The sequence below is a fragment of the Carcharodon carcharias genome, chromosome 23 (assembly GCF_017639515.1).
Source record: "Carcharodon carcharias isolate sCarCar2 chromosome 23, sCarCar2.pri, whole genome shotgun sequence".
NCBI classification, from domain to species: domain Eukaryota; kingdom Metazoa; phylum Chordata; class Chondrichthyes; order Lamniformes; family Lamnidae; genus Carcharodon; species Carcharodon carcharias.
In genome coordinates, this window is record NC_054489.1 from 33,582,760 (window position 1) to 33,610,252 (window position 27,493).

General features: G+C 43.4%; 1 protein-coding gene across 1 annotated transcript in view; it reads right to left on the minus strand.

Moving 5' to 3' along the window:
* Nucleotides 1–19,158: 19,158 nt before the first annotated feature.
* adam11 (ADAM metallopeptidase domain 11) overlaps nucleotides 19,159–27,493 on the minus strand; it is a 172,152-nt gene continuing 163,817 nt past the window's right edge. The window contains exons 23-26 of the mRNA XM_041173265.1: nucleotides 25,237–25,356; nucleotides 23,425–23,593; nucleotides 20,430–20,547; nucleotides 19,159–19,253 (exon numbers count right to left, since the gene is read on the minus strand). Of these exons, the coding sequence (XP_041029199.1) occupies nucleotides 19,159–19,253; nucleotides 20,430–20,547; nucleotides 23,425–23,593; nucleotides 25,237–25,356 (502 nt within the window). The remainder of the gene's footprint in view (nucleotides 19,254–20,429; nucleotides 20,548–23,424; nucleotides 23,594–25,236; nucleotides 25,357–27,493) is intronic.

The following is a 27,493-nucleotide window of genomic DNA, read 5'->3' on the forward strand; positions in this document are numbered from 1 at the left end:
TCTAAAGTGGCAAATTTGCTACTGAGGTCATTACATTACAGCTTCTGAAAATAATATTGAACAACCACCAAAGAAAAGGGTTGCTGTAATTCTCCAAGCCTTGTGTAACATCATACAGAGCAACATGGGATAGCTTCTATTGAAAATAGTATAAGTATTACTTCTATTGTAATCTTAAAATTGTTTTAATAACATGTATAAATAATCAGCTAGAATTGTAACTGAACTACAGCATATGTGGTAAAAGTTCATGTTCTTAATTTCTTAGCTAAATACCATAAGTTCCTCTTTGCTAACTTGCAATTTACCTTTGATAGAAAAACACCAGTGAAATCGAACCGGGCACTATCATATGAACCGAAATATCGGATCTGATTTATAAATTTTTAGATCCAATGCTGTTCCAGTCATTGAGAATATTGATACAGTAAGTCCAGTTATATGCCAGTAATTCCCCTATTCAATTTAGATCCATTTTATTTTAGGTTCCAATGTAAAGATGCTTCTGGAAATACTAGAGTGGAATATTGTGTTTAAATTATCAATATTTTGAATACTTTGCTTTAAAGAAGATGCTAATTCAGTGGGTGCCACAACTGCCAGCTGTTAATGTGGCTTTTGAAGTCCTTGTTTTGGGATGCAGTCTCATAGTTTCTATATGGAGTGACAGGTTGGGGGAAGATATCGCTGTTATGTACTACAATTATTTTAAAACATTAGTACTTAAACATATTTTTCGTTGGGTCAGTTTTGTTCAGTGAAAAAAATATTGCAAATGGACCATTCATATGGACTGTATATTAATTCAGGGGCAGTGAGGGAGCTGGGGTGAGGGTGGGGGTTGACTTGAGATCGGAAAACCTGGGAAAACAGGTTTCCTAAAGGTCCTGTCAAATTTAATGACAGGACCCGATTACCATTTTTATCTCTATTCCCTGGCTGCAGCTAACCAGAATGAAAGGCAGGCTGCTTGTCAAGCAGTCAGGCCCTTAGCACCAGGCTGTGGTCAAGAATGGAGACAGGATTGGAAAGGCCAGAGGGAGAAGGAAGCTCCGAGGCCAGAAGACAATATCAAGGTTCTTTTTTGGGGGGTACGGGATGAAGTAGACTAAAGGTGAGAAGGGAGATTGCAGAGATTGTTGGCAGTGGTAAGATCGGCGGTCTGGGCCAGGGATAGCAGCTGTTTCAAGGAGATGGCAGGTCTTGTGCAAAAAGATCAGAAGAGTCATGGGAGAAATTTGAGGCCTCATGCAGCAGATTGGAAGGATCGGGGAGTGGGGGTGAAATGTCGATCACAACAGGTCAGTGAAGCAGGTAAACTGGACCCGGCAGGTATGTGAAAACTCATTTGCCTCTGGATCCAGCAGTATCACCATCCTCCAAGGCCCGTAAATCGCAGCTGGTTAGGATTAAGTTTAAAATGGTGGTTAAATACAAGGCACCCGTTCTCATTATAATATTTAAATTATCAATCCGCCTCTTCCTGGGAGTGTGCTGGCTCCTAGCCTACCAATCACGCCATTAAAATTGAAAGTGGGCAGGTTAGGATTGGGATTCTGATTTTTAACATTTTAACATCCCATCTCACCCTTTTTGGGGATGGGGGGTAGGTGGTGCAGTTGAAAATATTTTCTAAATTTTTTTCCCTTTTTGAATGGCAAGTTATTTAATTTATTTTATCCCTTGATTTTCTGATTAGTTTAGCTAACAATAACATATTTCCTCACATGAAAGCATATTTTACAAAAACACAAATTGGTGTTAGTGTATATGGGAATCGTTTTAGACTGGTAAAAATCCTTTCACTTCTGGTAGCTGAAACAAAGAAGATGGCTTGTGCCTGGTGTGAAAAGCATCACAAGGTGTAGAAATATACCACAATGTCAGAGTAGAGTTGCTACAAGGAGCCAAAGCACTTCCACATAAAGGAGGAGGGTGAATTGGAGGATATGTCCACCATTGGATAACTCCCCACAACCAGTTACATAGCAGCATTAGCAGGTCACCTAGGTAATTGGTGCAGAAGAATATAAAAAGGAGAAAACAATGTTGGAAAAGAAAAAATATATAGTTTAAAATGAGTTGTGACACAAAGGAAGAGAACACAAATGAAATCTGAATAGATTAGACACCCAGGTCAGGAGATCACAGAACAAATAGGCTTTTGCCCAAGTACCCTGCACCTTAGGGGTTTAATTTCCTCTGGTAGTGCACTGGTGTAAAATGCCTTTGTATATTATTGTAATCCAGTTACTTACCCAGATAAAAACAATACTACCAAATTGCACATACTAACCAGTATGCTACCAGAGAGAACTGAAAACCACTCCCCCATTCCCTCCCCTTCTAATATTGAGCTACCCTCTCCTAATTAAGATATCAAAAAAACGCTATCAAACATAATCGCCACATAACTTGCTTTTCTTATTTCCCTGTATCTTGCAGTAATTTTAATGTTTTCTTTGAGCTGATATGGACAGTAATGTTGGCAGTGCTAGTCTAGAAACTGGGAGAAGCTATTTTGGGTAAAGTTACTTGGTGGGAGAGTTAATGGTATTTCTACACTTTAACAAGTTCCATCTTTACAAAGTTTGTTGTTGGTCCCAGCTGAAGTTTCATGAGATTTGTAACCTCAATATTCCTGATATGCCTTGAGCTTTTAAGAACGAGGTTTGATAGTATCAACAGTTTTAAGAAAAGAGGTAGCTTCAATCCCTAGTCTTTATCATCTGTCAAACACTGCAGCATCATCCTGTGTCCCCTGTTTAAATGATCTGAAGTTCTCAATTTCTTTGTATCTCATTTTTAAGCCTATTTTCTATTTTGTTTCAATTAAAACTAATTTTTAAAATGTAACTTCAAAACTCCTGCTGCTCTGTGAAATGCAACATACATTTTTCTCAGTGTAGGCTAAACATTATTTAAGAAGCATTTATTTTTCACAGAGGGTAATTTTTGCATAAAGTTCCCTGTTTTCGTAAGTTTTTGTTTTAAAAAAAGAAAAAAATCCCTTCTTTATCTGCTTGGCCTAACAGCACACAGTATGGATCACCCAGATGTAACACTGCTCTCTGGTCCTTTTACTGTGCTGCAAGCTGTCACAATCTCTGTGTGCTTTCCTGCTCAATGTAGCTATGCTTGGGAACTGAGTGGCATAGAGTTTAAAGCTGGATTTGTATTGGACTGCTAATTGGGCTCACTTTTGGGTTACCATTTATATTTTTCTCTCTTCCTCTTTTAGATTTTCCTCAAGTGAAAGAATGAAGAGGCAGCCTACTAGATGTCTTCATCCCACTAAAGGTCAAAATTCAGTCTGTTTCAATGACTCACACATACCTTTCCATCTCTCACTGAAGTGTGGAGAGGTGCCTAAAATGTTTGTCTCCATGAGCCTTTTCAGTGTAAATTATGCAGCCTTAGGACGTACATATAAATCCATCTTTCCATTAATTTATACATATGTCTCAAGTTGCTCAGATGTGATGAAGGGTTTATTCATCAACCAGGCTAAGAACAGTCCTCCAAGTCTCCAATCTAACAAGATTCAAACAGGGCAAACCAGCAAGTATGAAATATAACAACAGCAAAGTGGGTTTTTTGTGGGCCAGCTCATCAGAGTTTGGAGATCTGGGCTGTGGTAAAATAGCAAAGTTCAGGAACTTGTCATTATACTAGACCGGTTAACTTGTACTCATGCTCTTTCTAACTACAATGGTTATTCATGTGTATCTACAGGGTCACATAGATACTGTTGCAAGATCTATAATGCTTTTTTAACCGAAAACTGGCATTTTTACAATTGGATCGTATATTTCACAATGCCCACACACCTCACCCAAAGCCTGATGTTGTGCTAATTCTATCCCAGGAGCTGGAGCATGCACCAAAGCTGTAAACAGAGTAAAAACACAACAGTAAGGGACATTATATAGATTTCACTATGTTTCACGAGTGTTTTCTTCAGCTTTTGTTTGAAGCACCAGTTCAACTTTCTTTTTCTCTAGACCCCGAAGTTACCTAGAGGTGTATTCCATAGTGACCATAGGAAAGGTCTGGCTCCTTGAGCATCGGAAGACATTGGTTTTATCGGAGCAAAGAGAGCATGTTCAATAGATGGAAGGTGTTTTAAGCTCCTCCAGATCTGCAATAAAAGAAGTCAGAATGCATGGAAAGAAGGTATCTTATAGCACAGGTGCAGAGTGAACAGGAAGAGGACATGGAAATAATGCAGCAATAGATTTTTAGCAAAATAATGAGAATAAAAGGTGCTCTGAAATTAAAATGATTTGAAGCCATCGTGCAGAATGGTAGTGGAGGAAGGCAAACCTGAATCTGGAGTTCCAACATGTAAATCCATTTGAAAAAAAACATGAGTTGCTACTAAAATAACAAGCAAAGGCATGAAAAGGCTGATAAAATGTCATGCTAATGGGTTAGCATTTGAGACTACAGATTGCCTCATGTTAGGAAGAACATGGCTGTTGCTGCAGGCAACAAGAAGCTTCTTCCCTGGAGCATAATAATTGGCTTTTATTTTTCAAAATCAGAAGTTATAAGAATGACTCTCTAAAACCTGAACCAGATACTGGATTGGTAAAGCAATTTTTTTTTAATGCTGTGAAGCTTTTAGTATAAAGAGATTTTTTTTTCAGTGGTTTCTGAATGTTCCATTTATATTGTACAAACTAAGGTTCAAAGAGCTACCTGTCATACTTTTAAAGGTTGCACAACATCACAAAGGCTCTGTGTTGTTGTGAATTTTCTATACGATTGGGGTCATAAAGTTCAGTATTTCTCTTGAGTTCAGATGGAGGAAGCACATCAACCAATAAGTAGAAAAACTGATATTCTTTGAACTGGAAGACCATTATAGTTACAGAAGGCTCAGTACATCAGCTTACAAACTAATTGTGAAGATCAGATCAGAAACAATCTCAAGGAATAGCTAAAACTTAACAGAAACCTCTGCAGATCATAATACTATTTAATATACAGCCTGCGTAACAATCATCGGCCTAAATGAAAATCAGATCTTAAGATGCTAATTTTTAACTGGTCTTTTTTGCAAAACAATGATCTAATTTCAATCCTCTGCTCCTGCCCTCCTCCAACCTGCCCTACCCCCATCCAACATCAAACTTTTGCCCGCCCACCCACTGCTATCCATTCAAAGTAGTCAATCATTTTGGGTGTCAGTCCAATTGACTGTTCTTCATGTTTGAAGCTGAACCTTGGGTGCCATCAATCTGAATGACTGGGGGTTGAGGTGAGTTAGAAGGGAAGTATCAAAACTGAGGCTGGGATTTTCCTGCCTCACCCACCAATGGGATCTTCTGGTCCCATCCGAAGTCAGTGGACTTTTGGCTGGCCCGCCACATTCTCCGTGGCCGGTCCCACCATGGCAGGGCTGGAAAATCCCGGCCTGAGTCTATAAATCATGAAGCAATGTCTTGTCAATGAAAATATTGACTATCAATGTCCTACATAAACTAAATGACAATGTGATGACAAGCTTATGATGGGAATAAACTGGTGTGAACGTTAAGCAGGCGACCAAATTACTCATTGTTGTGTGACATCATACCTTCCTCTCCGGATGTTCCTTTCCAAGGTGCAATGAAGAAAAGGAAAAACGTTTAGTTTTCAACAGATATTAACAGTAAGACCACAAAATAGACAATAATCAATTAGGACTTGATTGACATAATACACCCAAATGTAAACGCCCCTCAAATAAGCATCACGTATCAGCTGTCAGGACTGATCACTTGTGTTGGTATACTGGATGATGAGTTCTTGGTAAAGTATTCCAAGTTCATTTCAGGGATATTTACAATTGATTGCAATTGAATACTTCAATACGTCCCTTGTGTGTAAAGGAGCAAAGCTATTAGCCAGAACGTCATGCAACAAAATGTCTTTCTCATGCTGTTTCGCCCCAATCAGAATGCCATTGCTAAGCTTCAGATAGTTAAGGAAAAAGCTGTTATAGAAAGATTTTTTATCCACACATATCTCAAGAAGAAAGGATGTTATTGACCTCATTTAGGAAAACAGCAAGTTACATTGACCTTCTGAAATCAGCAGCTCTGCTCATTTGGGTACAGACAAAACAAGTCTGAATGCGAAATAACTTAATTTTTTAGTCTGCTGCAGAGTAAATGCAGAAATTACATTTAAATTGAATCTCTCCATTTTTACAGCAGTGGTAGGGTTAAATATGGTAGAATTGCAATCAGCAAGTGAATCTGAGCATGTTTTAAACTCCCATGTTTCAGTCTAATGTAGCACAGAAATATATTACATACTGAAACACTCAAATTTGTAGAATCCAGTGTATTTAGGGATAAGGCTGAGTTTGCAGTTTACATTTGGCTCAAATGTAAATCAAGACCAACATAACAAGCAGGGCAAAGTCATGCACAGTGTAATGGTAGCACATCATGCACTCTTTATATTACTGTATTTAGGGATTCAACCTAGAGCAAGTATTGAACTGTTTCATGATAGAGGTATTTTTAAACGCTACAGCATAACTTGCAAACTTGAGTTTTTAAGAAGCATAACTGTTTAGTGATTGCTTGAAAATATGCTTCCCATATAACTCAAAAGTAATGGGTGTAGAAAGAAATGCAAGTTATAAAGTTCTAGCAAGGTGCTATGTATGCCAAAATCACATAAGGAGTCAAGAATGGCCACAAGTCACAGATAATAAAACACACTGAAGGTTTCACCTCCCCTGAGTCTAACTTCATGTGGGGCAATTAGTGATTTGAAGAATATTCCATTTTAAAAACAAAGCATATTCCCCCCGAAAAAATAGTCAGTACTCCTGTAATCCCAAATTCGTCTCTATGTTAGCAACAATTACACATGTGACACACAAAGCAAAATATGTGCAGATCATAGTTTGTAATTGGAATAAACTACACCAAAAGAAAAGAAACACAAGTTAGGCAAAACCAGTTGTTCTTAAGTAGGAATTTAGTGCCACAGGAATGAATGGAAAGGAATCTGTACCTGGAGCAGAATTGCATGGCAATCAATACTGGCATGTACAGTACTTGAAAATTAATCTGTATATTTAACACTAAACCTGTATATCAGCAGAACACTAATGTGGGGAAAGATTACTGCAAGGCCTTATAGGAAGAATGTTCAGTTTGCATCTCAAACACAACATCTTTTGGCAATTGAGGTAAATTTGGATGGATAAGGATGTTTTTGCCTCTAGGCAAATGATTTTTGATTATTTCAGAAATGAATGGGTCCTAAGTCAAGGTGCCATTTTTGCTTTTAAATATTCACTACCCATTGCCAGTAGTAAATGGAATAGAAGAGCATTTTTGATGAAACCAAACCATTCAGAGTTACATCAATCATGACAAATGGTGTTAGGCAGAAGAACACCGACTAAAATTGCTCCATTCTTAGCTCATTTAAATTTCTGGACTAGCAATTAGGCTAAACCGAAATTGGCTGTCCATAAATAATTTCTTAAACAAAATCAGAAAAATTAAAAAACTTACTCATTGAAATTTAAATATTATGTTGAATCCATTTGCTAGGATTTGTGTTACATTTACCGAGTGTAACTGGGAACAAATAATGGCAAAATAAAGAAAAAAATTAAGAGAGCGCGGCCTAGAAATTCAGCTAAACGACACAGTCGCTAACTGACCTCCTAAGCCTCTTGGTGGGCAAGAAGCACATCCTCAATAAATTAGAGATATTGAAGATGACTGAAACAGTAAAAGTTCAATGCCTATGCTTGAAAATGCTGTTGGTCTCTTTGTTGATGCAAATAAGGGGGAAAGCACCTGAAGATTCTCCTAAGGTAGGTGCACTAGCCACGCTCAGGTAAGCCAGGCGTATGTGTGGCCAACCAGGCAGTCCTTAAACGGACTGCCCAAAATGTATGGTTTAAAATATTACCGTCTGATCATGGAGTTGGGATAAGCAAAAGGATATGGGCTGATGCTGACCACTACTCCCTGCTCCCGATTGCTGTGGCTACTACCTGATACGGCCATAAAGAACATTCCCTTCCCACCTGGTCACCCTCCATCCATGCCCAAATTTAAAGGTCACTTTGTGTTTCTAAAAGCGATGCAAAATTTGAGCACTCACTGGACCATGAAGGAAAGTTTTCAAAAAAGCACACTGAGGGCAGAATTTTCAGTTTGACGTGTGCGGGGGCGAGCGTCCCAATATCACCACGCGCCATCGCGATGTTTCGCTGGGCAGGCACGCAATGAAGTTCGACGCGCACCCACCGTTAATTAATTCTGGACTAGCAATTAGGCTAAACCGAAATTGGCTGTCCATAAATAATTTCTTAAACAAAAACAGAAAAATTAAAACAAAACTTACTCATTGAAACTTAAATACTACATTGAATCCATTTGCTAGGATTTGTGTTACATTTACCAAGTGTAACTGGGAACAAATAATGGCAAAATAAAGATAAAAATTAAGAGAGCGTGGCCTAGAAATTCAGCTAAATGACACAGTCGCTAACTGACCTCCTAAGCCTCTTGGTGGGCAAGAAGCACATCCTCAATAAATTAGAGCACATGATATTGGGCTAATTAAGGCCCTTAATTCGGCAATTGACACCAATTTTCAGGCGCCTGTGTGATCTTTGGTTTGGTGTATGGGTGCAACGGGCAGGCGGGTAAGTGACTTTTTAATAAAGCTCATCCACGGGCGGGATAAGAGGGCACAGTGGGGTTGTCAATCTGGTCTGAGAGTATTTATTGCAGAAAATCTTTTAAACTTGCCTGTGTGATCTCTAGCAGTTCAGAATCAATTCCAGCAGCTTTCTGTGTACTTTGAACCTTCAGGTCAGCACCCTTCAGTCAGGAATCTTATTGGGCCTGCAGCTTTCCAGAGGCCTCCATTTAGCCTGGGTATGGGTTCTGACATGTCCACTGGAGGCAGATCCTCTGAGGAGGAAGGGAAGGATAGAATAAGGAGGAGGCCAGGATTGGGCAATCAGCCTCCAGGGGGGCCACCCTTGGGAGTACAGGCGCAAGCACAAGGGGCGCTGGGCCAAGAGGTTGTCCAAGGTGGAAGGGGCCGCAGAAGACGCCACCATCCTGTTGCCAGGGTATACAGGCAGAGAAGCAGTTACCTCAATATGACTGAGGTGCAGTGTCAAAGAAGGCTCTGACTGTCAAGACAGACAGTCAACTACATCTGTCAGATGATTGGCCCTGAGATCTCTCCTAACTGTGTGGTTGGACACCCCCATGCCAGCGGCTCTGAAGGTCACAGTTGCCCTCAACTTCTATGCCTCTGGCTCCCTCCAGGGCTCGGTTGATGATCTTTAAGGTGTCTCCCAATCAGCTGTCCACACTTGTGTCAAGTAGGTCACAGATGCTCCATTCAGGTGTGCATTGATCTTCATCCACTTCCGCTGGGACCAGGCAAGCCAGACACAGCAAGCCAGAGGCTTCGTGGCCATTGCTGGCTTCCCCTGCATCCAGGGTGCTATAGGATGCACACATGTGGCCATCAAGGTGAGCCCGGTGCCTTTGTCAACAGGAAGGGCTTCCATTCCATAAACATGCAGATAGTGTGTGATCACAGGATGCAGATTCTCTAAGTCTGTGCCAGGTACCCAGGCAGCTTCCACAATGCCTACATCCCCAGACACTCCCAGGTGCCGGGGCTCTTCAGTGCTCTGGCTCGGCTGGATGGATGGCTGCTGGGTGACAAGGGCTATCCTCTCAGAAGATAGCTCATGACACCTCTCCACCATCCAAGAACAGAAGCTGAGCAGGGCTACAATAGGAGCCATGCCTCCACAAAGGCTGTGGTGGAGAGAGCCATCGGTCTTCTTAAGATGCGCTTCCGATGTCTGGACCGCTCAGGGGGCGCACTCCAGTACCCCCCAGATCATGTCTCGGTGATAGTGGTTGCATGTTGCGCTCTACACAATCTTGCACTGGAAAGGGGGGATGCTGTGGACGATGAAGACGTTGACGTAGTGGATGCGGCTGCACACAATGATTCCAGCAGTGGTTCGGAGGATGAAGAAACACAGGGCAATGATGAGGGGCTGAACGCTGACCCAGCACCACACCAAGGAGGCAGGAACACCCGGGAGACTCTAATCCAATGAACCTTCGGCTAACTGAACACAAATGGATCAGGAGGACCAGCCTTGCCTGGCGCTTCCATACTCAGCACTTAAGTACTAAATCTGCCACTTCATCAGCTGCAACTAAGGGCTTTGGACATAAACCTCAATGTCCACTCAAACACTCATGACATGTCTGTAAAACATACAAATGCAGCACAAAGGAGCCACCCTCAGTCATGGTAACACATCTGGATTTAATTTTATCCATCATATGGTCAAACAAAATGAAAGCAAAATGTTTTTCAAACATCAAGAACTAATGATTCCCTAATCTCGGGCCAACACAAAAGCACCAGTGAGAAACCCATGGTGTGCCTAAGGTGCTTTATCCTTATGTTTATGGGTGCTACATCTTGGAGCCGCCCCATTGCTCGGAGTGGTATCTGAGACAACCTGCTGACTCTGCTGTCCTCTTGGCCTCGATGACCTTGGTGGCCGTCCTCTGGCCCGTGGAGCCTGTGCTGGCCCCGCCTGGGAGGGAGTGGCCAGTTGCACAGCTGGCATCTCCCCAATCATCGCAGCCTCACCTGACGAAGTGGTCACTGGGAGAGGGGCGGAGCAGCTGTTGCCCTCATCCAGAGCGCCGTGAGAGGAGTCCACAGATACGTCAGGCAGCTGCTCCGCCGACGTGAGGTCGTCCCGGACATCCCTGCTCACCATCGATGGAGGGGCATTGAGTTGGGTAGCTTGAAGCCCATACTATCTCCCACTTTGGCAATGGAGGAAGCATGACACTCTGACATGAGGCTCAAGGCATCACTCATGCTCCACGTTGACTCCTCCACCAGGGACACCAAGCGACACACAGCCTCATGCAACACTCCCAGATGGTCCCACCACCCAGCCGCATTTCCTACAGCTGCTGCGTCGCAGACGACTCCAGAGGCACATCATCACACTCCGACTCAGCATGTGCTTGGTCCCCTGCAGTCCTCTGGCTGCTGGCGCCATCGGCACACTCTGTCCGTGAGATCTCCTCCAGCGATTGTGAAGTGCCCTCTCCACTGTGCCCCGGGACACTAGCCAATGTTGCAATGCCCACCGATGTGCTAGTATCTGTGCTGGTGCCTGCCTTGCAGAAATGGTGAGACGCAGGTGACAGTTGAGGGCCCTCAAGTGTGAGAGGGGGTATCTGCAATCGATCCTGCTCGCCAGGCTCTGATGATGCTGAAAATAACAACAAGGACAGTGGATCAGTTAGCGTGGACACAGTGACACACTTCATCCCTTTCTCCCAGGCTCATTATGCACTCAACCTTCCAGAACCTATGGAGACGAATATCGGTGGGGTAGCAAATAGTCAGGAGGAGCCGCAAACATTACAGGCGGGCTAAGGAATGCCAAATGGAATGTTATGTGGATAAGTGTGAGGTGATGCACTTGGGCAGGAGAAACAGGGTACGGGAATACATGATGAATGGTAGGACCGTGGAAAGTAAAGAGGATCAGAGGGACCTTGCTGGGCATGTCGACAGGCCCGTTAAGGTAACGGGACAGGTACATAAGGCAGTTAAGAAGGTAAATGCCATACTTGCCTTTGTTAGCCGAGCAATAGAATATAGGGACTGGGAGGTCATGTTCCAAGTGCAGAAATCACTGCCGAGGCCACAGATATAGTTCTGCATGCAGTTGTGATATCCGCTTCACGGGAGGGATGTGATTGGTGTGGAGAGAGTGCAGAGGTCACTGACCAGGATGCATGCTGGGCTGGAGTATTGGAGTTATGAGCAGACACAGCATAGACTGGGGATATTTCCCCTGGAGCGCAGGAGATTGAGGGGGGACATTATTGAGCTTTATAACATTATGGGGGCATAGATAGGGTCGACAGAAAAGGACTTTTCCCCTCGGAGGAGGGATGAGTAACCTGGTGGCATTAATTTAAGGTAAGGGGCATGAGGTTGACAGGTGAAGTGATGAGGAACTTTTACACACAGTAATGTGGGACGCACTGGCTGAAAGGGTGGTGGACACAGAAACCCTCCTAACATGTAATAAGTATTTGGATGTGCAGTTGCAATGCCATGGCATCCAAGGCCATGGGGATAGTGGTCAGAAATGGGATATGGCAACTTTGGAAGGTGTTTGACATGCGTGTCTTCGAAAGGCCGAGGGACCTTTCTCTATGACCCACACCTCTGACTCTATCAGTCTGTGAATGAGCAATGTTGCTACAATAGCGAATCAAACAATCATCAGTGCTTTGGATGGGGGGGACGGCAGAGCGGATCTCATTGTGGACCTCAAATACCTGGCCGCTCCACCCCAGCCTCACCGACACCTGTGGACCTTGGTGCATGGAGCCTCTCAAGCTCCAGGGCCTCCTGCTCGAAATGGCTTAAAATCATCAGCTGGGCCTGGCCGCCTCCAGTGCGCAAACACTCACAGGCATTGTGAGCATTTTTCTCCTGAAAAACAGAGAAGACCATTCATTGTGGCTAATCGCTCAAATACGCTGCACACACACGCTGCACCCCAACCACAGTGGCCCATCTCAGGCCTCCAGTGCCTCCTCTCCACGCTACTGCTGATCAATCACAAAAATACTCCCAAAAAAACTGCTCCCAACCCCCTCCAACGGCCACCTTGGACACATTCTGCATCCATCACTTTACGAAAGACACGGTCTTAGCTCCCAAGACAAGGAGGCACAACTAGGTGTGACGTTGAGGGCAGCAAATGGCTCTTGGCCACAAGACCTTGAGGCTCCCCTTCCACAATCTCATCACCGTGAATAGGACATGTGTTGGAGTTCTGAGTAAGCGCCGAGCTGCATCTCCTGCAGGTTGCCCCCAGACTAGTCACGTGCGACTAAGAGCAACACATGGTGTGGGGGAGAACCCAACTCCTCGTGAATCACTGAGGCTGATGTAAGCAAGGTCGCTATTTGCTTGCCCATCCAGGTACGAGAAATGCCCAACATGACTCAATGGAGCCACGGCAGTAAGACTTGGTGGGGGTCGGGGGGGGGCCTCAAAGGCTAAAGTTACCTGCTGGGTTAAATGCCCAATGCCAACATGGTACTCACACTTCTAGAGCCCAACAAATCATTGAAGCGCTTACAGCATTGGATCCAGGTGCGTTGCACCACGTCGCGGGAGCTCATCACCTCTGCCACCTCCTCCTAGGCACGCTTCGTCATATGGGGGGGCCTCCTTCTCCCATCCTGGGGAACCAGCACCTCCCGCTGTGCTGCCACCTCCTCGAGAAGGGCAGCAAGGCAATCATCAGAAAAGCGAGGGGCACACTGGCCTGCCCTGCTCCTGGGGAAGGCCCTGCAGCCTGCCCTGCTCCTCTGCCCTTCCCTCTAGATTGACCTGCTTAGCAGACCCTCTGTGGTTGGATCTCCAGCTGGCCAAAGCGAACAGCCTTCTTTTAAACAGAGTGCCAGGTCGCCATTGGACCCGGCGGTCTGTACACGCCCGCCACAACCTTCACACTCCCACTCTCCACGGGTGTCAGAAATGCGCTGCGCAAAATGCCGGCACGGCCCTGATCGTGGGCAGCGCCCGCCTGTGTCCACACCTGCTCCACCCACCCAACAGAAAATTTTGGCCTTAAAGTAGTTATCAAAAAAACCCAATCTGGTTCCAAAAAGGTAGAAAGGAGGAAATGTCCTCAGTATATTAGGTGTTGTTAATTATGGAGGCATTTAAAAAAAAATGAAGTTGTTACAAATCTGTGTCTGTATGTTCTTGATTTTGTTATGCTTAACGTACAGAAATAATTTCAATATTTTGATCAGAGGTGAGATCCTTCACTCCATGGTCTGTGTGCAACTGGGTTAGGAGAAACCTGTGAGGCAACATTTTGTTTTCCTTTTCCTCGTCCCATGATTAAACACATTTAAAGGTAAGTTGGATATCTTTATCAAGAAAGAATAATTAAATCCAGGAAAATGTATGACAAATTTGGTAAAATATCTCCTGCTTGATTAAGGATGGTGAACTTTTACAAATCAATGGAGAGCCAAAAGCTTTAGCTGACTCCCCAAAGGTTTTTCACCTACAAGACTCAAGTCAGGAGTACGATGGAATGCTCTCCACTTGCCTGGATGAGTGCAGCTTCAACAACAATGATGAAGCTCAACACCCTCCAGGACCAGCACCTCATCTACCGCTTTAAAAATTCACTCCCGCCTTCACTGGCACTCCGTAGCTGCAGCATGTGCCATCTTCAAAATGCACTGCAGCAACACGCCAAGCCGTTTATGATAGCACTTCTAAAGCTTACACCTTTGCCACTGACAACTGCAAGGGCAGCAGATGCATGGAAACACCATCACCTCCAAGTTCCCCTCCAAGTTACACAACATTCTGACTTGGAAATATATCGGCATCCCTTCATCGGCACTATGACATAATCCTGGAATTCGCTATCCAACAGCACTGTGAGAGTACCTCCACCACATGGATTATATTGGTTCAAGAAGGCAGCTCATCACCACCTTTTCAAGGCGACTAGGAATAGGTAATAAATGCTGGCACTGCCAGCAACTCCATATCCTGTGAAATAATAGTTGAACAATATAGCAGAATAATAGTGAAAAAGTATTTGAACCAGGTATTCTGATTCATACATGGAATTCTGATTCCTATCATACATGTTTACTTTTTCTTATTCATTCATGAGATGTGGACATTGCTGTCTAGGGCAGCATTTATTGCCCATCCCTAGTGGCCCTTGAGAAGGTGGTGGTGAGCTGCCTTCTTGAACCGCTGCAGGCCATGTGGTGTAGGTACACCCACAGTGCTGTTAGGAAGGGGGTTCCAGGATTTTGACCCAGGGACAGTTAATGAATGGCGATATATTTCCGAATCAGGATGGTGAGTGGCTTACACAGGAACTTCCATCTATCTGCTGCCCTAGTCCTTCTAGATGGTAGTGGTCAGGGATTTGGAAGGTGCTGTCAAAGGAATCTAGGTAAATTCCTGCAGTACATCTTGTAGATGGTACTCACTGCTGCTACTGTGCGTCGGTGGTGGAGGGAGTGAATGTTTGTGGATATGGTGCCGATCAAGTGGGCTGCTTTGTCCTGGATGATGTAAAGCTTCATGAGTTTTGTGGAAGCTGCACTCATCCAGGCAACTGGGGAGAATTCCATCATGCTCCTTGTAGATGGTGGACAGGCTTTGTGGAATTAGAAGGTGTGTTATTCATCACAGGATTCCTAGCCTCTGACCTGCTCTTGTAGCCATAATATTTATATGGCTAGTCCAATTCAATTTCTGGTCAATGTTAACCCCCAGGATTTTGACAGTGGGGAATTCAGTGATGGTAATGCCATTGAACATCAAGGGGCAATGGCTGGATTCTCTCTTGTTGGAGATGGTCATTGCCTGACACTTGTGTGGCATGAATGTTACTTGCCATTTGTCAGCCCATGCCTGGATATTGTCCAGGTCTTGCTGCATTTAGACATGGGCTGCTTCAGTATCTGAGGAGTCATGAATGGTGCTAAATATTGTGCAATCATCAGTGAACATCCCCACTTCTGACCTTATGATGGAAGGAAGGTCATTGATGAAACAGCTGAAGATGGTTGGGCCAAAGACACTGTCCTGAGGAACTCCTGCAGTGATGCCCTGGAGCTGAGATGACTGACCTCCAACAACCACAACAATCTTCCTTTGTGTTAGGTATGACTCCAACCAGTGGAGAGTTTTCCCCCTGATTCCCATTGACTCCAGTTTTGCTGGGGCTCCCTGATGCCACACTCAGTCAAATGCTGCCTTGATGTCAAGGGCAGTCACTCTCACCTCACCTCGGGAGTTCAGCTCCTTTGTCCATGTTTGAACCAAGGCTGTAATGAGGTCAGGGGCTGAGTGGCCCTAGCAGAACCCAAACTGGCTCGCAGTGAGCAGGTTATGGTTAAGCATGTGCACTTGAGAGCACTGTTGAGGACCCCTTCCATTACTTTACTGATAGTGGAGAGTAGACTGATGGGGGGGAGGGGGCGGTGGTAATTGGCTAGGTTGGATTTATCCTGCTTTTTGCGTACAGGACATACCTGGGCATTTTTCCACATAGCCGGGTAGATGCTGGTGCTGTAGCTGTACTGGAACAGCTTGGCTAGAGGTGCAGCAAGTTTTGGAGCACATATTTATAGTACTATTGCCGGAATATTGTCAGGGCCCATAGCCTTTGTACTATCCAGTGCCTTCAGCTGTTTCTTGATATCACGTGGAGTGAATCGAGTTGGCTTAAGACTGGCATCTGTGATGCTGAGGACCTCCGGAGGAGGCCGAGATGGATCATCCACTCGGCACTTCTGGCTGAAGATTATAGCAAATGCTTCAGCCTTATCTTTTGCACTGATGTGCTGGGCTCCATCATTGAGGATGGGGATGTTTGTGGAGCCTCCGCCTCCAGTGACTTGTTTAATTGTCCACCACCATTCACGACTGGGTGTGGCAGGACTGCAGAGCTTAGATCCAATCCATTGGTTGTGGGATCACTTAGCTCTGTCTATCACTTGCTGCTTATGCTGTTTGGCACGCAAGTTGTCCTGTGTTATAGCTTCACCAGGCTGACACCTCATTTTTAGGTATGCCTGGTGCTGCTCCTGGCATGCCCTCCTGCACTCTTCATTGAACCAGAGTTGATCCCCTGGCTTGATGGTAATGGTAGAGTGGGGAATGTGCCAGGCCATGAGGTTACAGATTGTGCTCGAGTACAAATGTATTATTCTGTAATGTATTATTCCATGAGGATGACTATGTCAGGCTGTTGCTTGAGTAGTCTGTTAGACAGCTCTCCCAATTTTGGCACTAGCCCCCAGATGTTAGTAAGGGGGGGCTTTGCAGTGTCGACAAGGCTGAGATTGCCATTGTCATTTCCAGTAGCTAGGTCGATGCCAGTGGTCCATCTGGTTTCTTTCCTTTTTTGTGGCTTTGTCGCGTTTGTTACAACTGAGTGCCTTGCTATGCCATTTCAGAAGGCAGTTAAGAGTCAACCACATTACTGATACAACTTTAGAATAATAGAATTTTACAGCACGGGGAGAGGCTATTCGGCCCATTGTGCATGTTCACACTCTTTGAACAAGCTGTCCAATTTAGTCCCGCACCTCAGCATTTTCATCTATAACCTGAAAATGAGTCCTCTTAAAGTACATGTCCAATTGCCTTTAGAATTTTCCTATGGAATCTGTTTCCATCATCCTTTCAGGTGTATGTTCTAGATCTCAACAATTCTCCATGTGAAATAATTTCTACTATCCCTCTACTTCCTTTGCCAGTTATTTTAAATCTATAACCTCTGGTTACCAACCTATTTACCTGAGGAAGCAATCTATCCCTACTCGCTCTATCAAAACCACTCAGAATTTTGAACACCTCCATTAAGTCTTACCTTAGCTTTCCTGCCCTAAGGAGAATAATCCCAACTTCTCCAATCTCTCCACATGAGTGAAATCTCTCATCCGTGGTAAACCTCCTCCCTATCCATCCAAGGCCTTGACATCCTTCCTAAAGTGTGGTACCCAGAATTGGACACAATACTCTAGCTGAGGTCCAACCGCTGATTCGTAAAGGTCTACCATCTTTAATCAAATAGAAAATGTTTTATTAAATTTGTCATACATTTTGCTGGATTTTAGTAGTATGCTTTATTTATTCGTTGGCTCATTTCAAGATAATGCCTTACGCTGTAGTCCTGAACTGGAATTCTCAATAATAGCAGGAAATATACTTTGAATAACACACTTAGCAGTCACCAGGCTCAGGGATTACTGTGGTTTCTAGGCCACATTGCATTTAGCTCACACTTAGAAATTCATACTAAATCTATTGTTGTAACAAAATGGCTTGGTGGGTGCTTGTGACCAATAAAAGAATGCACTACTGGCCAATAGATAGATGTTACACTGACATTTCTGTGATTATGAAGCAAACTTTTTGGAAAGTGAACTTGATTAACGGTTTTAACTTTTTAAACACGTGTTCCACTGCCAAGACAAAAGTGTTCCCAATAACAGCATTTACAGTGTCAATATCATTAGAGGCATTCTTGCTTAGGCACATCAATATTTGGCCAGTAATAGGGGAGGTGGAATGCATTGCATAATAAATTCTCATACATGCTCCAAGCGTTCCACATTTCAATAAATGTGAAAGCAGCGATTCCATTCCATGCAGGTAAGGTTGCACTAAATATTGTTCTTTTAAAAAAGCTAGATATTCTGCTGTAGATACAAAACAAAAATACAAGTAGTTTTTTTTTTCTAGAACATTCTTGAATCTAGTATTAGGTTAGGGTCCATCCTTGCTTCAGTGAGCCAGATTGGGGCCAGCAACTCACAAGTGTCCAGAAAGTCAATGACGTCTGACTATGGCATTGAAGAGTTGTCGGCACAATATGGTCATCAAAAGGAAATCATTTCAAAATAATCTAGTATAAGATCATATTTCATTTGAGGCAATCCAATTTATTAAATTCACAGGTTCTCACTGATCCTTGGCTAGTTTCTTTGCAAGGATCAGCCTTTTGGAAACAGCCTTTAAAATAATTTGAAATTATTTGACTATAAAAATCAAGTTCTGCAACTGGTTTTCATCATTTTGAATATTTTAAATATCTACCTTGTTTTTTTGCTCATGATCATAGTTTTGCAAATTGAGCCCCCAAAGAAGTTCAGACTGCAGGTTTTCAGAATAAAGTTTACAGGAATAACAGCTGTTGGTAATAATTGAATTATGAAATGTGAATTGTATATTATTAAAATAGTTGGCATTTCATTTTTTTTTATTTTGGAAAATTAAGCTGATGATATTCAGATTTTGGAATAAGGTTGACTCTGCCTTTGATGGGCTGTGACTTTGATCATTTGGAGCAGGAGGCCCCATTCAGCCTGAGCAGCGAGAAAACAGTTGAGATATTTAATTCATTTTTCACCCGATTACCTCAAAATTATTGTATCTACTGCAGAACCTAAGCACCAAAGCATTTAGTATTAACTTCTGAATGGAGTAAAGTAAGAAGCAGTCAGGAAGAGGCATGCTTGTCGCTTACTTAAATCCCCATCCAGTCCCCCCTAGGACAATGGCAGCCACCAGGATGGCGCCTGCGATGGACCCTATAATGATATTGGTACCACTAGGACCTGTGACAAAGGGGAGGGGGAATGAAACCATGGGAATACACGTCAGAATCAAAGCACTAAACTTATCAGTGAGACATCTCTATTACATCGCATGTATTGCTTACTGTAGGCCCGGATGTTTGCATTAAATAACGTGTCCTACTTTGTCACCAAATTTCTCTTTGGAAGACTGTGGAGAAAGAAGCACAAATGTTTAAGCTCAATGATACTCTAGCTAAATGACAACCTGCGAACATATGAAGAGAGGTGTGAGTAAAAACCACTGGGCTCATCACTGCTCTCCCTATCGGTTAGACAGTGCACCACGCTCTCTGTTTAATACTAATGCTATTCATGGGGTGTGGGAGTAGGGAAGAAAATAAAATTTAGGGTAATTTCAGTGTATAGCTTCAACTAACTAAGCCAAAAATGGTCTGTGTTTCAACGTACATTAATCCAAATTACTTGCCAAAATAATGATAAGTTTTGTTCAACCTTATCTTTCTCCCTTCCTCTCGAAGAAATTGCTTGCTGCTTGAGAGTAGATCCCTGGGCACCCGTCGTGCTTCTGCATCTCAAGTGACCATTTTTCATTTTTAGACCCAAGCAATGATTATCAGAAGGCTTCTCTTGTCAACGTTCACATAAGCACACTTACCAGCAAGAACTCTGACTGATTTCCCCTCAATAAGGCCATATAAAGTACATCTTTGCTTCATCTCACATTAAGCCTCCCCTCCTCTAAACATGAAAAGTCACTAAAATATGAAATCATAGAAATGCCTTTTTTTTTTACTTAGAATAATTGTGTGTAAACTGTGTGCCCGAGTAACTAATAATTCATCTCACAGAAAGACTGAAGTGCTGTAAAACACTGGAGAAATTCTGTTAGCCATTTAATGCTAGATCATAATTAAAACAAACATGTAAGGGTCTACAGTATAACACACTGGGATCTACAAGCACATGCAAATCTTCATGAGCCAAAAACATAATTATATAGAGCATTACCAATTATCAAAATGAAGCATAGGAAAAGTATAAAACTGGAAAGGTCAAGTAAAAGAGATCGGAATGTGAAGAGGAGATGCTTATACTTTCCACAAACACAATTACATGCTGCTTCTTCCACAATCTATTTTAATCAATGAATGGATATTTATCAGCTCTGAGAACTGCATTGGGATGCAGACAAACCCTTGTACTGTCCATCTGTACTCCCTGCTGGAGTTGGCTCTGGATATGGATCAAAGACGCTGCAGTCCTTCCCTGTCCAGTCACGGACACATATACATTTCACCTCATTGCTGCACACCTGATAGTAGAATACAAACATACAGTAAGTTGGCTGTTCTGTCCCACTCAAGAAAACAGCTTTGCCCCCTCACCATCGCATCTCGAGGTAACAACCAGCTAATCCTGCCTGCAGCTCATTTTATGAATTTCCAAATGAACACTATGGGCAGAATTTTCTGCCTGTTGGGCGGGCGGGCCTAACCCAATCTCTGGTGGGCGGGGAGCCGATCCCCACCGGAGAAGCAGGCCCCGCTGCCATTTTACATGGGTGGGCCAGTTAAGGCCCGCCCAGCGTGACGTCCGGCAGGAAGCGTTATGTGATTCCTGTGCGGGTGGGGGGATTCCCCAAAAGCGAGAGTGCGCTTTTTCGTGCATGCACACGGAAGAGCGCTCATCTCCCTGAGGCTAAGTGCAGCCTCAGGGAGATCACCTCCACATTGAAAAATATTAAAAATAGAAAAAAATATTCCCTAACATGTACCCCTCAGGTGACAATGTCACATGAGATGGGACATGTTCATAATTTACATTACAAGTTTATTAAACGTTTTGAAACCCTGCATGAAACCTCATCCCGCCACTGGATGAGGTTTCATGTTTTCTCTATTTGCCGCTCAGGCTCCTGGCCAACCCGCTAACCTTAAGGTTGGACGGGCAGGTCCTTTAATTGTTTAAATGATCCTTTCGATGGCCTCAATTGGCCATTGACAGGTCGGAGGGCCCACAGCTGATTTTGCTGCACCCCCGTCTTCCTGAAAATTTAAATGGGGTGGGGTGACAGCGGGGGTTCTGTCCAGCGTCATTCCGCTTCAGTTTACACGTCGGCGAGCAGGCCCCGCCCCCTGCTCGCCGACGGCAAAATTCTGCCCTATATTTTTTAATCACTTTTATAATCAGTCAACAAATTTTTTATCAACAAATTGATTGCATGTGACTGTGAACCTAGGATTAAAAAGCACAAATAAAATTTGTCTTTTTATTCACCCTAAACCTGCACTAAATTTTCCAGTACATTACAGCTAATTTGCTGTATTAACAATTTTGCCTAAGTTGTAAAAACTTATTTTGGGGAGTAATTTGGATTATGTTGAAACTCAGGCCCTTTTTGGCTTTGTTAGGCTTCAGTTTAACTCCCCCTAACCCCATTAAAAATTAGGTGGGATGGGGAGGCTGGCTAAAATGGATTATAAAGGGAAGGAAATGATGCTTCAGTCCCTGGGCTTATCATTTTTAAATTACAGCTAGGCCTTTCAGGAGTAGGGTTGCCAACCCTCCAGGATTGGCCTGGAGTCCTCCAGGAATTGAAGACCAATCTCCAGGACATTCCCATGGGTAACCCTGGAGAAAAATCATCAGGACATTAAAGAGGTTTTTTTTTGTCATTTGCTTTGAACATTTCTCTTTACCAGATATAAAAATATTGAAAATGGGGAAACAAAAGCTGTTTGGCTGACAGTTAATCATCATCCAATTGGAAAATGAGTCTTTTTGCTTTCCTACTGGTGTAGGACGAAAGTGCGTCTCACAAGGGTGGATGTGTTGGCTACAAATGGCTGGAGAGTGAGGGCAAGTCATGTGTTGAAAACACCAGGGTCTGAATTTTTCCTGCATCGAGCAGGCTCGGTGGGAGGGGTCATGGGGCCTACCACTGCCCGTGATCGGCTCCGCACCGCCATTTTACGCAGGCAGGCTAATTAAGACCCGGCCAGCATAATATGTGAGCGGTAGCGCTGAGCGCTGCCTGTGCAGGCGGGGGGAGGGGGGGAGGAGGGAGAGCGGGCCTGGCACACAGTTCACGTGTGCGCGCGTAAGACCCTTCAACCAGCCTGAGGCATGGAGCTGCCTCAGGGAGGTTGAAGCACTTTTGAAAAAAATAAATGAATGTCATAAAAATGTAATGAAACATGCCCCCTCATGAGATGGCGTCACATGAGATGGGGCATGCTTTTATTTCTCAGAAAAACTTTAAATTTAATTTGTAAAAGCTTCAGGAAACCTCACCCACCCTCGTGGATGAGGTTTCCCAAAAAACGCAAAGGCCACTTGGCCTTTTCGCCTGCCCACCAACCGTAAACTTGAAATTAATTACTTCGTTAATGGCCTTAATAGGCCTATCAATTATCGGTGGGTGCGCAGCCCATTCTGGAGCGCGCCCGCTGAACAAAACATCGCAAGATAGCGCGATGACGTCAGGACACACGCCCGATGTCATCACGCGCCATTTTATGCGCAGGCGTGTCGGGCCCAGCCCTCCACGCCGACTGAAAAATCCTGGCCCAGGAATATATTTAATCAACCCTATTCAGAGTGAAATCAGGAAGCGCTTTTCTCTCCAGAGAGGTCGGTGGACTGAAGGGTTGGTGTAAATTTACCCTTCACAAAGAAAGAATTGCTGAGTGTCGATGTTCCAGTCTCTTGGACAATGAAGCACAGTATTTTTTTTTAAATAAAACTCCATAGTATTATCATTTGGGCGCAATGCACTGTCGCATGTATTTCTAAATTAAGATTCACAGAGCAGGAGATCATGAAAAACTACTGGTACCTGTCCCAGGAGATTACATGGCTGCAAGGAGAGGGGCAAAAAGGATGTAGAGAGGAAGTGTGTAGCCATAATGCTGCAGCCATCATGGTGTGGGGCAGGCTTAATAGTCCAGCTAGTCTTTTCCTGCCCGGCAATATTGTACATTCGTGCGACACGAATAAACAGTGCAAGATTTTCTCTTTTGAACGTAGATCTGCTGTCACAATTTATGTTGAAGATTTTGGCCAAATTATGCACATCTCCAGATATAGTGTACATGTGACTCGCAAAAGTTTTCAAATTCTACAAACATGCAACATTTTGACAGAGCGTAAACATGTCCCGCATTGCTTGACATTCCAATGGACTCACCCCATGGTTAAAGCAGACTTCTCCGCTTGTGCTCTGTGGGCAGGAGCTCAGGTTGAAGGCTTGTATTGGTAGGCATTTGTGATCAAGACACATCATGTTGGGTCCACAGGAAGTGCCGTCTTCCACATAACCAAGACTAGTACCGTCATCCAGCACAACATGGCCTCCCCTGAGAACATCGCAATTGCACTTTAACCCTGACGATGCTGAATTTAATTAACACCACATAATGCTACTTTATCCCTTTGTGATTGCTGTACATAAAATGTAGACTTAAAAACCTCCTTGCCACATTTTCCTCTGAAGGCCTGGAGTTTGATGCTATGGATTCAATATAACCTCAACTTTCACATATGATTTCAGGCACTGCATGTTAACAGGTTATTCAACCACATAAAGCATCATCACTGAGCCTACTGTGATCCACATTGTCCAGAAGACTGCTGGAGAGTGATCAGAGCTAGGAACTTGATCATCCCCTCCTGACTCCACAAAGCCTGGCCACCATCTACAAGGCACAGGACAGAAGTGTGATGGAATACTCTCTACTTGCCTGGATGAATGCAGCTTCAACAATGCTCAAGCTTGGCACCATCCAGGACAAAACTGTTTACTACATCGGCAATCTATACATCTCTTTAAACATTCCCTCCCTCCACCATCAATGTACAGTTGCAGCAGTCTGTACCAACCGTGAGCTGCAGTGCAGCAACTCACCAAGGGCTTCTTTGAAGACACCTTCCAAACATGCAACCTCTACTACATAGAAGGACAAGGGCAGCAGACACACGGGAAACAATCATCTGCAACTTCCCCTGCAAGTCGCACACGATCCTGACTTGGAATTTTATTGCTGTTCCTTCACCGCTGCTGGGTCAAAATCCTGGAACTCCCTAACGGCACTGTCGGTGTACCTACACCACATGGACTGTAGTGGTTCAAAGTAGTGGTTCACCACCACCTTTAACAAGGGCAATCAAGGATGAGCAACAAATGCTGGCTTTGCTGGTGGCACTCACATCCCATGGACAAACAAAAAAAAAGCTTCCCTTTTGAACACAGAGCCAATGAGACAAGTAGGAGCAACCAAACCATTGCCCAGTAGGACGCAGTTAACTGAAAAAAGGTTCACATAAAAGCCAAGAACTTCCCAATGCATGGGTGCACCTACTCAATGCCCCAATCAGCTAAGCAATTGTGAGAGTCACACCTAAGGTTAAGCAATATTAAAATGCTGCTCCATGAATCCAGAAGCAAGATTCAAACTGTCACACTAATTTGAGGAAACACAAAATAATCTTGGTTTAATTATAACTGAAAAGCCTCTGTTTAGAACAAAGCTAATTTTTAACCAGAATATCGACTTAGTTTGAATGGACTATCAGATGACTAGTTTGTTATTTCTTTATAAAGTATTACATCTGATCTTAATAACAGTAGTATAGACAATCTCTTTATATAAAATCTTTTTAGGCAATTTTTTTTTCCTTTGAGGAGTTTTATTTTAAACAGCCTGCAAACAGAATGACAACTCTGTGCAAGTTCTATATGTGCCACAGTGCCCAGTACGAGCTCACAGCTTATAATAGTATCAAAGGCAGCAAATCTAACTTATTGTGGGGTACCTATAATAATGATCATTTAACATTCTTTGAGAAAAGCTTCTGGAAATTATACCGTGGTTTATTTTGGGTCAGGGAAGATCAAACATAATGTACCTTGCTCAGTTACTGCATCTTAAAATAATCTAGCTTCAGAATTATCACTGGATAAATGTACTTGTGACTGAAATCAATAGAATTGGATTGTTACCTGCAATCCATGTACTTGTTCTGATGATACAATACCATGCTGGTAATGTCTCCATTGAGGTCCCCACGTCTTGGAGGCTGAGTGATATTGGAACAAAAAAGATAACCACAAAGAACATCCCTACATAAAACAGGGAGAATTCAGTTACTAACATTTGAAACAAATCCAAATTAACATTCAAGGCAATGATTTCAGCCAGTGATAAATCATGCTTGTGTGTGTTATCCTAAATCGCAGTAGAGAGGTAAGTTCATTATACAAATATGCACCAGTAGAAAACATCCCAATATCAGCCCAGTTGTACTTACTGTAAAAAAAAAAATTGAAATGTAAAAGCAAAATAAAGATTGAGTGCAGCTCTCAATTCTTAGAGGGCCTGAGTAACAGACCAGGGCAAATTCCGTCATTTTGGACAAAATAGCTGTCAAGGTGGTTTTGATGCATGGACATGAAACCCTTGATGGAAAGATGTTGAGTTTGGTTCTCTGGCTTTTCACGTCAACATCTGACACTCACTGGTTCAAAACTTGCCGCAGTGAGAGATCTCGCAGTGTGCGCTATTAGTTAGGTTTCTTTCCTGCAATTTTCTGCTCAATATTTTCTGCTTTGAAAGTGCAATCTGATAATGGCATGGCAAGAGCCAATAGGCCATCTGGGACCCTCAGTGGAGGACAGGTCAAACAGTGTATTTCTGTAACCAATGGCAGTTAAGACTTGAGAAAGAAGCAGAGAAACAATTGAGAAGTTGGATGAATCACAGTCAAATCAGAAAAGGAAATAAAGAGAGGGCAGGAAAGATTGAATTAAGAGAGGGAAAAAACATACAGAAAGGAAAAATTGAAAAAAATTCCCAAAAAATTCGAATTTGGCATTTTTAAATCTCCAACAACAAGCATGTAGGTCTGAGACTCGGGATTAAACTGTTCCCTTTCTGGGTCAGAGAGGTTTATTACCATACATTAACAATTATCATGTCATTAAAAGGGTAATTGTGCTGTTAAGGACCAGCTCTAACAGTCACAGTCAGCACAATGTGTAAACCCAGCAATTTCTTAAAGATAACCATCGAGCCACTGTTTGTGCAAAAGCCAACAGCCGAACGGTCCAAATTAACCAACAAGTTATAGCAATTCACAACTTATGGAGGCCAAGTCACTGAATATATTTAAGAAGGAAATATATAGATTTCTAGACACTAAAGGCATTAAAGGGATATGGGAAGAGAGCGGGAATATGGTGTTGAGATACAGAATGAGCCATGATCATATTGAAAGGCGAAGCAGGCTCAAAGAGCCGAATGACCCACTTCTGCTCCTATTTTCTATGTTTCTATCTCTTCTTTGCCTGAACTTGCTGGCTAATTTGTGCATTAGTAATGATGAGCCTCATCAACTCGTCATTATTTTTTCCAGCATGATTTGAACCATATACTTGTATATTAAGAATGAATACTTGTGCCAGGTGCTGCAGCTCAGTAAAGGCCATGTCTTCAGGAGAGGAGGGGAGATTGAAAGAGGAAACACTTTGGTGAGCTGCAGTACACTAGCAGTATTGGAACTTTCAGAATCTGATTTGGATGCAGCCTGATCTGCATGTTTAAGATTATAGAAGATATGGATAATAGGGGAAGTAGTGGCTGGGATTTTCCGGCCCTGTCGCGGGTGGGACCCACGGTGGGCGAGGCGACGCCCCAGCCAGAAGCCCATTGACTTGCGGTGGGACCGAGAGATCGCAGCAGTGGGCGGGTACAGAAAACCCCACCCAGTGAGGCAGATATTCTGCTTGGGATGCGGCATATAATATTTAAATTAACATGCACAAAGAAGAAAGCCTGCCTCAGTGGTGAAGGAGACAGGTAGAACCAGGGAGCACCTATACAAGCCGAGGACTCCGGAAGTAAGGGTGGGTATCAGAAGTTTTATATTTTCCAGAGGACGACTAAGCAAGGTTCCAAAGGAGAACGTGAAAACCAATTCCCTACAGTTCTTCATGAAGGCAGCAGATGGCCTTCTGGAAAAAAAGAGGTGCTCAGAGCAAACAAGAATATAGATCGAGTCATTCTGGTTGAGAATTAATGGTTCTGGGACCACCTAGGGCTTGGCTGGTCATTCATGAGGGATTGGTACTAATTTTTTTGATAGTGGATTCTCAGTTGGTTCCGGACTTCTTTTTATTGCCTTTCCCAGGAGCTGGAGGAGAACGATGTTTGGATGAAATCAGCCAAAGGATTGGAGGCGGGGGTGAGATTGGTTGCAAT